General features: G+C 25.9%; 1 protein-coding gene across 6 annotated transcripts in view; it reads left to right on the top strand.

The window, feature by feature from the left end:
• The window catches only part of Mctp (multiple C2 domain and transmembrane region protein), a 227,300-nt gene that overhangs the window by 212,122 nt on the left and 2,891 nt on the right, over nt 1-12,287 (top strand). For all 6 annotated transcript variants that reach the window (XM_087157608.1, XM_043038837.3, XM_071177743.2 and 3 more), the window contains 12 exons: nt 614-800; nt 2,010-2,064; nt 2,149-2,290; nt 2,939-3,041; nt 4,510-4,611; nt 8,529-8,603; nt 8,691-8,810; nt 9,530-9,658; nt 10,278-10,328; nt 10,719-10,825; nt 11,118-11,227; nt 11,459-11,556. In XM_087157608.1, coding sequence (XP_087013734.1) covers nt 614-800; nt 2,010-2,064; nt 2,149-2,290; nt 2,939-3,041; nt 4,510-4,611; nt 8,529-8,603; nt 8,691-8,810; nt 9,530-9,658; nt 10,278-10,328; nt 10,719-10,825; nt 11,118-11,227; nt 11,459-11,556 — 1,279 coding nt within the window. The remainder of the gene's footprint in view (nt 1-613; nt 801-2,009; nt 2,065-2,148; nt 2,291-2,938; nt 3,042-4,509; nt 4,612-8,528; nt 8,604-8,690; nt 8,811-9,529; nt 9,659-10,277; nt 10,329-10,718; nt 10,826-11,117; nt 11,228-11,458; nt 11,557-12,287) is intronic.

Below are 12,287 nucleotides of genomic sequence, written 5' to 3'. Positions count from 1 at the left end.
AAAAAACAAACAAACTAGCAATTAAAAAAGCAATAGGTTACAAAATTGCATTTAAATTCGGTAACAGTATGATACATTAGTGTGCATTTGATGAACCTTTTATCTATCTATATATATGTATCGCTCATGGGCTGCAATAGCGGCACACAACTCAAAAAATCATGCTTTGAGATAAGTGGGTTTAAAGTTTTCATTGCTAAGGAAAGTGCTTTAGTTTGCTTAAACGAAGATTACGTTCAAGTTAAATTATGAGTTGTGCTAGTATTGCTGCTGAAAAGAATGTGTATTTTCATATTTATACCTGGTCTTAGTGTAGAACTCGCGTTTTTTAAGTTGTGCCGTTATTGCAGCCTATGAGAGATATATAAGGTTCATCAAATGCACACTAATGTATCATACTGCTACTGAATTTAAATGCAAATTTTGTAACCTATTGCCTATTTATTGGAATTGAAAATGCAAAATGGATAATTTGAAATAGTCTATTAAATCATTGTTTGCATTAAGAGTTAAAACTTCATATGAAGATGGTTAAATGACCATATCAAAAACAATTTTGATGTTTTATAGTGTAAAGTTTTATCTAACTATTTATTATTAATGTTCTTGACAGATGCACAATAGACTTGAGCGGGTTTGAGGAGGAGAAGACCCACTCGGTGTGGAAAGATTTAGAGGATGGGGCTGGCTCTCTATTCTTTCTAATCACTATATCTGGCACAATGGGCTCAGAGACAATTTCTGATCTTTCATCTTATGCTTTCGATGCGAGCACACAGAGGAATTTTGTTAACCAATATGTGAGTATAGAGTGAAACTTTACTAATAATAGTGACAAGGACGGCTTTACCTGAGGCCCCTTTGTACTTATTTTACCTCGCTCCATGACATAGTTGCTTTTACTTTTCATACTCATAGTTTTTAAACTGTAGGTGTGTACAAAAGCAATGTTGTAAATTACTAACATTTTTATATTTTATTGTAAATTTAAGTTCACATGAAGATCAAGATGGCTATATTGTAAGATCATATCATAAGATCATTTCATATTGTTTTTAATATTTATTTATTTTGCATTAAGATTTTTCTGAGTTTTTTATGTGGAAGAAGAACAAAATAAAGAGAATGAGATTATATGAATGCAATGCTTTAACAACGGGGACCACACGCTATTAATATATATATATATTTTTTTTTTCCATAAAAAAATTTGAGGTTTTAAATATTTTTTTTTTTTTTACTTAATTTCATTTCCAGGGCTAGAATAGCCTAAGTGAGGCTCTAATTTTTATTTATTTATCATTTCTAAAAAAAATTTCTTAGTTTTCTACAGCTCAAAAAACACAATTCCACATTTTTTACAATTTTTCAAAATTTTTTCAAACTTCCACTGAAATTTGAAGCCCTGTAGTAATGAAAGGTTAGTTGGCACTAGCCTAAGGCCAGTCCTTGGTACTGAGAATATCTTTTGCTGTTACCAATCCCTCATAATTTAAAACCTGCTAATCTGATCTATAATTATGATAAAATGTACTATGTATGACAAAAAGGCATGGTCCTTGTTCAGTCAGATGAATTCTTCATTATCTCGATTAATCGGCATCCAGACAAACGCTGTCTAACTGTACTTCAATAAAGTGTTCTCAGTATCCTTTTAAATAAGTTATGATAATTATTAGCAAATCAATCATAGTAAAAGTAGAACGTAAACCACCAAAATTAATTTATTTGTTTGATGCAATGAGAAACAAACACTTTTTAGTTTTAACTGGCAATTGATAGTTCCATTTAGATTTGCCATTATATCGTTTAACAATTATCTTACTAACAGTTTTATAGATCGTAATAAGTTAATTTCTCCTCATGTTAACTAATAATGTGTTAATTATTTTTTCATTAATGTCAAAGATTAAAAAAATATATGATGAAAAGTGGAAGATCTTGTATAAAGTAAAACAAATTGTTCTTTTTTCTGCAATTATAATTAAGATTTTTTTATTTTATTTTAGAGCTTGTTAAAAACATTTAAAGAGCCCTATGACATTGGACATCTTATAGTAAAAGGTATATCTATGCAATTTCTTCTTTGAAAACTTTTCACTGTTATTATCATGAAAATTATTATAAAACATATATATATTCTTACAGTGTTCAAAGCACAAGGGCTGGCAGCTGCAGATTTGTGTGGAAAAAGTGATCCTTTTTGTGTAGTAGAGCTTGTTAATGCCAGGCTTCAAACACATACTGAGTACAAAACTCTTACCCCTGAGTGGAACAAAATATTTACATTGTAAGTGCTTTATTCATAATGTGATTCATATAGTGAATGAGTATGATTCATAATACTTAATAAATGAATACAAATGGCTGTCATTAATTGTTATTTTAAAATTAAAATTTTTATTCTAATATATTAAGCATGTAAAATATATTGAATTTATGCACACAATATACATGGTGAGGTAGCAAATCGGGAAATTAAGAAACAGCTTTTTTTTTCTTTAGCTGGCGCTTGTTTTGTGTTTGTTGTCTGCTCTTATATATTTAAAATAATTAAAGCTAATCATTCACTCTTGACAACATTTTTAAATTTGTTCAATTTGCTGACGCAACTTGTATTAAGTATTGTTTTCTTCGTAATTTTGTGCTTATTTGTATTTTTGAAAAAAACAATTCCTTTGTATAAAAATTTTCTGAAAATTATTCTCTCAAAAAAAATTTTTTTTTTCTTTCTTTTTTTATTTCAATATGTTCTTGTTCTTTATCGCAACCTTTTTCTTGAATTAAAAAATAATATGCATTAATGAAGATTGTAATATTTTATCTTTAGAAGAGAAAGATAATATTGTAATGTAGTTACTGTTGTAAAAATTAATAAGATGGAATAATATTGATAAGCTATATTGATAATTTATGTATTTTTGTGTTATGTTTTTAGCCAAGTAACAGATATTCACTCAGTATTAGAAGTAACTGTGTATGATGAGGATCGTGATAAAAGGTGTGAGTTTCTTGGAAAAGTAGATATCCCTCTATTAAAGGTAACTTTTCATGCTAATGATTATTTTTCCCATGTTTGCTTTATATTTTAAAGCCAAGTAATTCTTAAATAATTAGTTAATGCTATTGTTAAAAAAAATTAATAAAACTTGTGATCTTAATTTTTATGAAAGATTGTCTTTAATTTCACGCATGAATAAATGGTGATGTAGCAAAAGGTTTTTAATAATTATATGATAAAATAATAAAAATAAACATTTATAAGCTTATCAAGGTTTTTTACCCCAAACTATTTTTTAAGTTGCAATGCCTTCTAAAATTAATTTTTTTTTTAAATAGTGTCTTCAGCCTTGCTATTGTTTCTAACTATATTTTCAATCTTTTAACAAATAAATGCATTGCTTACCATACTTTTAAACGATGAAAACTTCAAGTTATATTTGTGTAAAAAGGAGAAATTTATACACTTATGGTGGTTAACAATTTAAATAGTTTACATAAAAACAATACATTTAATGAAACCTAATTTATTATTCAAAACGACATATTTTAGGTAAACAAATAATCTTTTTCCTTGCTACAATTTCATGTGTAGACTTTTAAAAATGGTAGTTTTTTAATAACAAATCAGGGTTTGTTAAATGTATTGAATTTTATATATGTGATACTTTAAGTATATACATAGAAAATATAATGGCTGGGTTAACTCTATATTTTATAGTGTTAACTGTACCCTCTAAAGTATTTATTATATTATCATGTATTTTTTTGTAACTATTATTAAAAATTGATTATTTTAGCCAAAAAATATGAATTAGTCAAAATGTTTTAAAAGTCTATTAAATTATACACCTTCACTTATTTTGTATACTTTATTGGCTAAAAGTAATAGCAATTTTTAATAAAATGCATAATTTTTTTTAGAAAAAGAGCAAATTTTGTTTATAACATACTTTTTCTGATTTTTTTTTTTACTACTAGTACATTTCTTTGTTTAAAACATGCTAAGATCAAAACTTTGACACAGGTAGAAATTTTCTTGCCACATAGATTTAGAATTGAAGAAAAACAAATTTGCATTGCACATGTTTTGCACTGAACATGTTTTGGTGATCCAGTATTTAGTTAAATTGTACATACTAAAGTGTACTTCTTAATTACCAGTGAAAACTTAATACATTAAGTCAATTTGATTATTTTATTTTACAGTGCCAATTTTAATTAGTTTTTCACTTAAATGGTTTTAATTTATTTTCTTTATTTGGTATATAAGATAAAACATATCATTTGTTTGTTGATGCTAATTTTTTTATTCATTTAAATAATACAAGCAAATATGATGAAAAACATATTAAAAAGATTTATATATAAAGTTAAATATGGAAAATTATTAAGTTTAAAAATTGTGCATGATTATCTTACATATGCATAATGTGTAAAGATAGTTTTTTCTTCATTCAATTATTATTGGTTAATTTCCATTTAACATAATGTTATAAATTTTTTTAGATAAGAAATGGTGAAAAGAAGTGGTATGTTTTGAAAGATAAAAAATTGAGAACCAGAGCAAAAGGCCAAATACTCTTAGAAATATATGCATTTTATAACCCAGTAAGTATTAACCTATTATATCTATCCATTATACTTATATATTAAGTGTGATAACTGCAAAAACAGAATGAATATATATATATATATGTGTGTGTGTGTGTTACCGTTAAAGTATGAAATCCGTTATTTTATAGAATACCTACTTTTTCCATGAAATAACTGATCGTGTCCGTTAAAGTGTAAAACTCTCTTGTATTTCATGGTTTAACTAGTTATTTCATAGAATAACGATCTGCAGCCCGTTAAAGTGTAAAATAATCTACATCATATATCTGTAGTTGAACAAGTAGTTGAAAAAGTAATAGAACAGACATTATTAAACAATCCCATACGAAAGCATGTGTTGTCTGATTAAAAGAATGCAGTGAAGATATAGTTTGCTTCAAATGTATGGAGCCTGTCCAAATATCATGTGCGGAAGATTATGTTTCAGAAGATGAAGTTAAGCAGAAAATCTGAAAATTGTGTTTTAATGAAATTAATGTTCAAAGAGAAAGAGAAAAGTCTAAAAAGTGTTTAGAAATTCAAGTGAAAAAGATTAAATTAATGTCGGATAAATCTCATTCTGAAGCCTCTGTGGGGTTTACCGTCCCTATCCCAGTGCCTGAAGTTGACAGAGGAAAAGGTGATGCCAAATTTATTTTAGCTATCATCATGAAAATAACCGAAGAAGGATTTTTCCAGTTGGGCACAAGAAACGGCCGCATAAAACAATTATATTCCCGATCCCAGTTCAGTGTCTGCGAACAAAAATTTGTTAAAATCGAAGAAGTACCGGATGTAGAAATATCGCTTTGGTCAGTTGCTACAGCTCAAAGTTTAGGTACTGGTCAGGGTTTTAAAAAATGTTCGTGTAAAACCCAGTGTGTCAACAAAAAAATTTTTTTGTTTTAGAAATAATGTTCTTTGTAATTCCAAGTGTCATTTTAGTAATCCTTGTTGTAACAAATTATGGCACGTTTTCATAAATACCATTTATACGCTACATAAATTAGATACATTGCTTCTTTTTCATTTTAATTGTCTATCATTAGTTTATTTATAGATTACCTAGTTATTTCATTTTAGATAAATTGTTTATTTTACACTTTAACTGTCTCTCATTAGTTAATTTATAAAATACCTAATTATTTCATAGAATAACTAGGTAGTTAAAGTGTCAAATTAATAACATATTATACACTTTAACGGACATGATCAGTTATTTCATGGAATAACTAGGTATTCTATGAAATAACTGCATTATATACTTTAACGGTAACATATATATATAATGCACTTAATAGAAAATAAAGGTGAAGAAATTCTTGCGTTTTAACATTACAAAAAAAAGATGATAATAATAATTAAAAAAAATAATTAAAAGTTTCTAATGAATTATGTTCAATAGTGATGCCATTTTTTGGCAAACTTTTGTGTGACAAAATTTATTAAAAGTAAGAACAAAGTAAAGTATTCCTTGTTGTTTCCAAACAAAAAAGAAGGAAAGCAAGAAAAAATTTAAAAAAATACATAGTATATAATAGAAGGAAAACAAGTCTTAAAAATCAATAATTATATAAAAATTGGTGATTACATTTCTACTTTATTATAATGAAAAAGTTGGAAAAAAATCATTTAATTGAAAGCGTTTTATTCCTATCTGTAACATTATTCAATAAAATTTTATCAATAATTTTAGTATGAATAAACATTCTTTTTGTACATAATTTATTTTGTTCTAAGTATAAATACAATCTATTCTATTTTAATGCCAAGCACAGAATGGAATTTGTCAAGCTTTGTGTTATCTGTTTAAAATAAAAGAAATAGTTTTAAATAAAAGAAGAAAAAAATATCAACAGAAAAATATGTTTTAAAAACCAATAATCATTTAGAAAATGTGGTTATATTTTTACTGCATTAATAATGAGAAAGTGGCAAAGTTAAAAAAGAATCATTTAATTGAAAGTGTTTTATCACTATCTGTTACATCATTCGATTAAATTTTACAAATAGCGTTATCTGAATATAGACGTTTTTGCAAATAATTTATTTTGTAGATGTAAACTATAAGTATGATTTATTCTATTTTAATGGAAAGCTCAGAAAGGAGATTGCAATACTTAATCTGTTTTTACTATTAAAACTTTTTATAATTTTATTTTTATTATTTAACTTTTATAATTTTTTTATTTTTATTCCACTGTTAAATAAAACTGTATTTATTTTAATTATGAATTTTAGAAGTAAAATGGAAAACAAAATTATTAGAATTCATTTGTTTTTATTACTATTTTTATCTTTTTAATTTTATTTATTTACTTTTGCAATAAATATTTTCAAATCATACCCTATGCAAAAGACTCAGATTTTTCTAAAACTGAGTGACTTAAATTTTATAAACCTTGAAAAATAATTAGTAGTTTGTAACAGTTTAAATAAATAGCATTATTTGGTGTGTATAAAGTAAAGTTATTTATGTAATAAAATTGATAGATGGGTTGAAATCATTGGTAAAGTACTTGTATTTGGATATAGTCATGATTAAAAATAGTTAGATGATTGAAATAATAATAATAATTAAATTAAAGCCGAAATGTATAAAAGGTAATCAAATTAAATTAAGGGGAATGTGATCGTTAAGGAAAGTGGTAGTACAATGCTAATGTGGGATAACAATAACCCAATAGGTTCAAAGGGTCACAAAGTGTGAGGTTTGAACAAATTGGATTAATTGGTATCACCAAAATTAGAATAAGGGTGAGAACTAAGAAAATTAAAGATTAATGATAAATACGATAAAGTCATGCTATATCCAAACAATATATATGATTTAAACAGTAAGCTGATGTTTCCAATAAGAAAAACTAATAAATTCACATTTATGCATGCCCATAACAATAAAAAAAATTACTCACCACATACAGAAGGAAAAAAGGTGATAACTAATAGCTATAAAGGTAAAGCTAAAAAAACAATCACACCAAACTCTCTGTTCAACTAAAAATTTATTTTTGTAAAACTACTTTTCGTAACAAACAAACAATATGATTGCAACACATTTTGTGGCACAGAAAAAATATATCTTTTAAAAGGAAATGGGTGACAAGAGAATTTAAAGAAACCAAAGGTGTCATGCATGAAGTTAAATATAAAAGAACGATTCATTTAACCGTTAAAATAAATATGAAGAGAAAACTTAAATTTGAGAGGGCTTTTAATGTTAAAGAAAATTAAAGGTATAAAATTTTGATTTCAAATTTTACAGAAATTAATTACAGCTATGGATTTAATTTAAAATAAAGGTTAAGAAAAAAAATGTAAAAAAAATCCCTCGATACGGACCGAAGTCCGCATCGCGGAGAATTTAAAAAAGGGTAACCTGCCCGAAGGCTCGAGAAAAAAAAAGCATGTTTCTAAAAAGACTTAAAAATTCCTTAACTGGGGTAGATCAGAAAAACTACGACCAATTAAATTTAAAGAGGCGGAGAGTTTGAAATTTAACGGAAAGAGATTGGTTAGTTAGTCCCCCTAAAATTAAAAGAAGAAAAAGAAAGGCGTTAAAGAGGGGTTGGCTGACTTTCCCCACAGGAAGTGCGATGACCATGAGAAAGGTCAACAAGAAAGTTAAAATTTAAATTGCTAAATTGAAAAAAAGGAATAACGTTTAAAGAAAAATTAAAGGTTTAGGTAAAATTAGAAATTAATTTGTCACTATACATTAAATGTAAATGTGACATAGTTATATCTTTCAAAAAAATATTAGATAAAGTTAGATTATGATGAAAGTTTTACTTGTCTCTAATGACAAGATTCAAATTATGTTTAGATGTATTTTATTGAGATTAGCGTGATTCAAAACTTTTAAGTTAAAAATTTTACTGTTTCCTGCATTGATGAATGAAGATAAAATACGCTGATTTCTTGCATTTTAGATTAGAGCTAGTTTCATCACTTTTACGCCCAAAGAATCAAAATACATGCAGCAAGAACAAAAGTTCAAAAGATCTGTAAGTTTTTTTCTTTCATTTTTTTATTGAAAAAATTTATTTTATTGTAAATAAGATATTTACCATTTTATTTATTTATTTTTACAGATATTTGTGAAAAATGTAAATAGAGTAAAATCTATGCTTTATGGCGTTGTTGAACTACTTAGATTTCTTAATAGTTGTTTTTTATGGGAGTCAACTTTACGCAGCATAACAGCTTTTGTAGTATGTATTGAAAATTTCCTTTTTTTATGTACATGTTATGTACCAATTTCTTTTTTCTTTTTTTAAATGGATTTCTTTATGAGGAAATTCTTGTACTTTTTACTTTATGTTTATTATAATTGTTTCACAATCAATTTTCTAATGTTTATTTTACATTCATTCGAGTGTATTTATGTACACATCAAATATAATAATAATTAATTAATCCTTTTGATGTAAAAACTGTGCTATTTATGTTAATTTCATTATAATAATAATAAGAATGCCAGACAAATTAGTCTATCCATGTTTAATAACTATCATCTATTTATAAGAAACTTTGTTAAAGTTAACGAAAAATCACTTTTCAATTCATTATTTTATATTCATTGTCAGAGGTAGAGAAAACCATCAGGAAAGGATATTCTGCCATATCAGCCAGACTTGAAGTTGGTTTACAGTACAACTAGGCCATTAAATAGTTTCCTTTTTTAACATCTGACCTGTTTCCAATTACTGTGCTTTTGAACTCACAATCAAAATTATTCAGTTATTAATATAACCATAATAAATTAACTGTATAACTGATAAAAATCTGTGTTTTATTTCGATTAACCTAAAATCACTTTTCAAGCATCAATTTCTAATTCTAATTTAAAGTGATATTTTCTGTGTTTCAAATATTAGTTTAAATAATGTTGTTGTTGTAGATAAAATAATGTATATTTAATTTCTTGTAGGTATTTCTTGTTATAACTTACACTTTTGAATTCTACATGTTGCCTGTAGCTTTGTTAATTCTTTATGTAAAAAATTATGTGATCTATGCCCTCACAGGAAGACAATTAGCTACTAGAGATGAAGATGAAGTAAGATAAATTTTATTTTTAAGTAGTTTAGTCCAATTTATTAATCAAAGACTGATACTGATGCATCGTTCTTGACTTATTATTTATTTATATTATTTCTTTGAAATACATAGCATGTTTATTTTCTTTGTGCAACATGTGCTTACATGTGGTCAAAATTAATTTAAATGTCTAAATCAGGTTTGTTTAAAGGTAAATTTGTTATCAAAATTGCAATTAAACAAAACTATGTTCTTCTTTTACATATGATTTCAATTTTTCATGTAATTTATTTGTTCTTAAGAACTAATGTGTGTTTGCTTTACGCCAAAATAAACAAATTAATAAACAAATATTAATGAATAAATTGGGTTTTAAAATCTAAGTTTTAGACCAAGAATATTATATTCTGATTCCATTTACAAGTTAAGAAAATTTAATTAAATACTCGGTAGGCTTTCTTAAACTAGTTTAAGAAAGCCTAAGTGCACCTTAAAGCTTAAACCTGCGAGTGGAAACATGATATTAGCTTTTTCTTTCCTTTTTTCCTACTTGTTATTTAGGGGATCAGCATCAAATTTACCTAATCAAGTGATTAAAACAAATTTTCATTTTCTAAAATACTAATTACTTTCTATAGTTAGAAGAACTAGAAGACGATGATGAGGATGAAGATAAGGAGGACAAAACGGTAAGTGGTCAAAGATTTATTTCTTATTAAACTCAACTAATCTTAAAGTTTTATCATATCAATACAGTTCAATTCATTAAACAAAAAACTGAAGTAAAATGTGTGTATATATATATACTAATAATTTTGGAAAACAAAATCATTTTATAAAATCACTTCAAATTGTTTTCAATTTTTATCTACAAATTTTTGTTAATATTTTTTCCCTTTAATTGTTTCTAACTTTTAAAATAATTTTAGAAAGCATATTCTTTTCTGATTTGTTGTTATTAATTGAACTTTTCTGTTCTGTTTACGAACTGAAGATGATAACAGACAGAAAACTGAACAACTATGAACTAAAACAACAACAAAATTTTTAAATTTTACTCTCTTTTTCTATTACTACAGGAAGAAAAGAAATCTTTAAAAGAAAAGTTGCAAGCTGTGCAAGACGCTACTTCCATGATACAAAATATTTTAGGAGAAGTTGCATCATTTGGAGAACGTTGTAAAAAGTAAATTTTAAATTCTTATAAAAAAAATTTATGTTGTTAAAATATATAGAGAAGTTTAAACACATAGTGGTAATTTAAAATGCTATAATATAGGTTACATTTATTCCAAATGAATAACTTAAACTAAGAGCTCATGAAATGAATTCCTTATATTTTTTAAATTAATATATTAAAGTTTATATTGAATAAATGTTTTTGTAAATGATAAATAAAAATCATTAAATTTGTATTTGACATATTTTATTTTAACATATAACATTTATTACATTAAATTTTCTGTCTTTCCATCCAGCACTTTTAATTATTCAGTGCCCTTTCTCTCATGGTTGGCATTTATGGTATTAGTGGCAGCCACTGTTGTTCTTTACTTCATTCCTGTTCGTTACCTCATTATGGGCTGGGGTGAGTATGTCTTTTAAGATTTGAAATAATCAGATATGTATTTGTTTACTCGTTCAGTGCATATTAGAGTAAAAAGAAGCTGTAAATAGTTTATTGCAATTTGAAAATTACTAAAAAGGCATTTTTAATAAAAGCCTGGTCAAGCAAATATTCAATTTATTTCATAGTACTTAAATTTAAGAGTAAAATTAGAGCAATAAAAAGTTTCTAAATTTTATGACTCTCTTGCAGGCATTAATAAATTCACTAAGAAACTTAGAAATCCACATGCAGTGCCTAATAACGAGATTCTTGATTTCATATCAAGAGTGCCAGATGATGAAGAGAAGGTAAGGAAATATTACATTGTATTTTTTGTGCAACGATACTTGCTATAAATTTTAACAAAAATTATATAAATATTAAAATTGCAAAATTTATTAAATGGTACTGTCAGTATATGAAATAAATGTAAATTTATGAGATGCTTATGGCTTTTGAATTTCTACTGATACCAGACGATACAATTTGGAGAAAAACGTTTGAAGTAGCTCCATGAATGCACTACAATGAAACACTGCCTATTGAAATAACAGTTAATAGACACTTTTAAACTATAAAATTGGCACTAAGGAATATAATTTTTAAATTATAGATATTCATTAAATTGATTCATGTGTGCCTTTTAATTGAAATAATGGTGCATATTCCTTCTTCTATACTACTCTGAGTCCATAGTTATTATCACAATTCAACTTTAAATATATCTGGCCTTTATTTATTTCCACAAAATTTCAAATTTGAATTATTTTTTATTTACACCTGTAAGTTAATAATAGATGCACAATTTCAATAAAACTTAATTTCTTAAATAGATTAAACCATACAGGAGAGATATGAAGCATTTAAAACAAATAAAATTTTCTTTACTTTTTTACTTAACTATTAAAAATTTAATTTTTTTGCATAAAAGCATGCGTCTTTCACGTAACACATGTGAAAACTAAGATCAAAATTTCTAAGATCAAAGTTTTAGTCTAAAAACTGACTTGACCTTACAAGTTACAAATCGGCCACTAGA

Source organism: Parasteatoda tepidariorum, chromosome 2 (genome assembly GCF_982258835.1).
Source record: "Parasteatoda tepidariorum strain Cologne lab strain chromosome 2, Ptep-v5.0, whole genome shotgun sequence".
NCBI lineage: Eukaryota > Metazoa > Arthropoda > Arachnida > Araneae > Theridiidae > Parasteatoda > Parasteatoda tepidariorum.
Note: the sequence above shows the minus strand (reverse complement) of the source record. Positions and strands in the feature narration are given on the sequence as shown.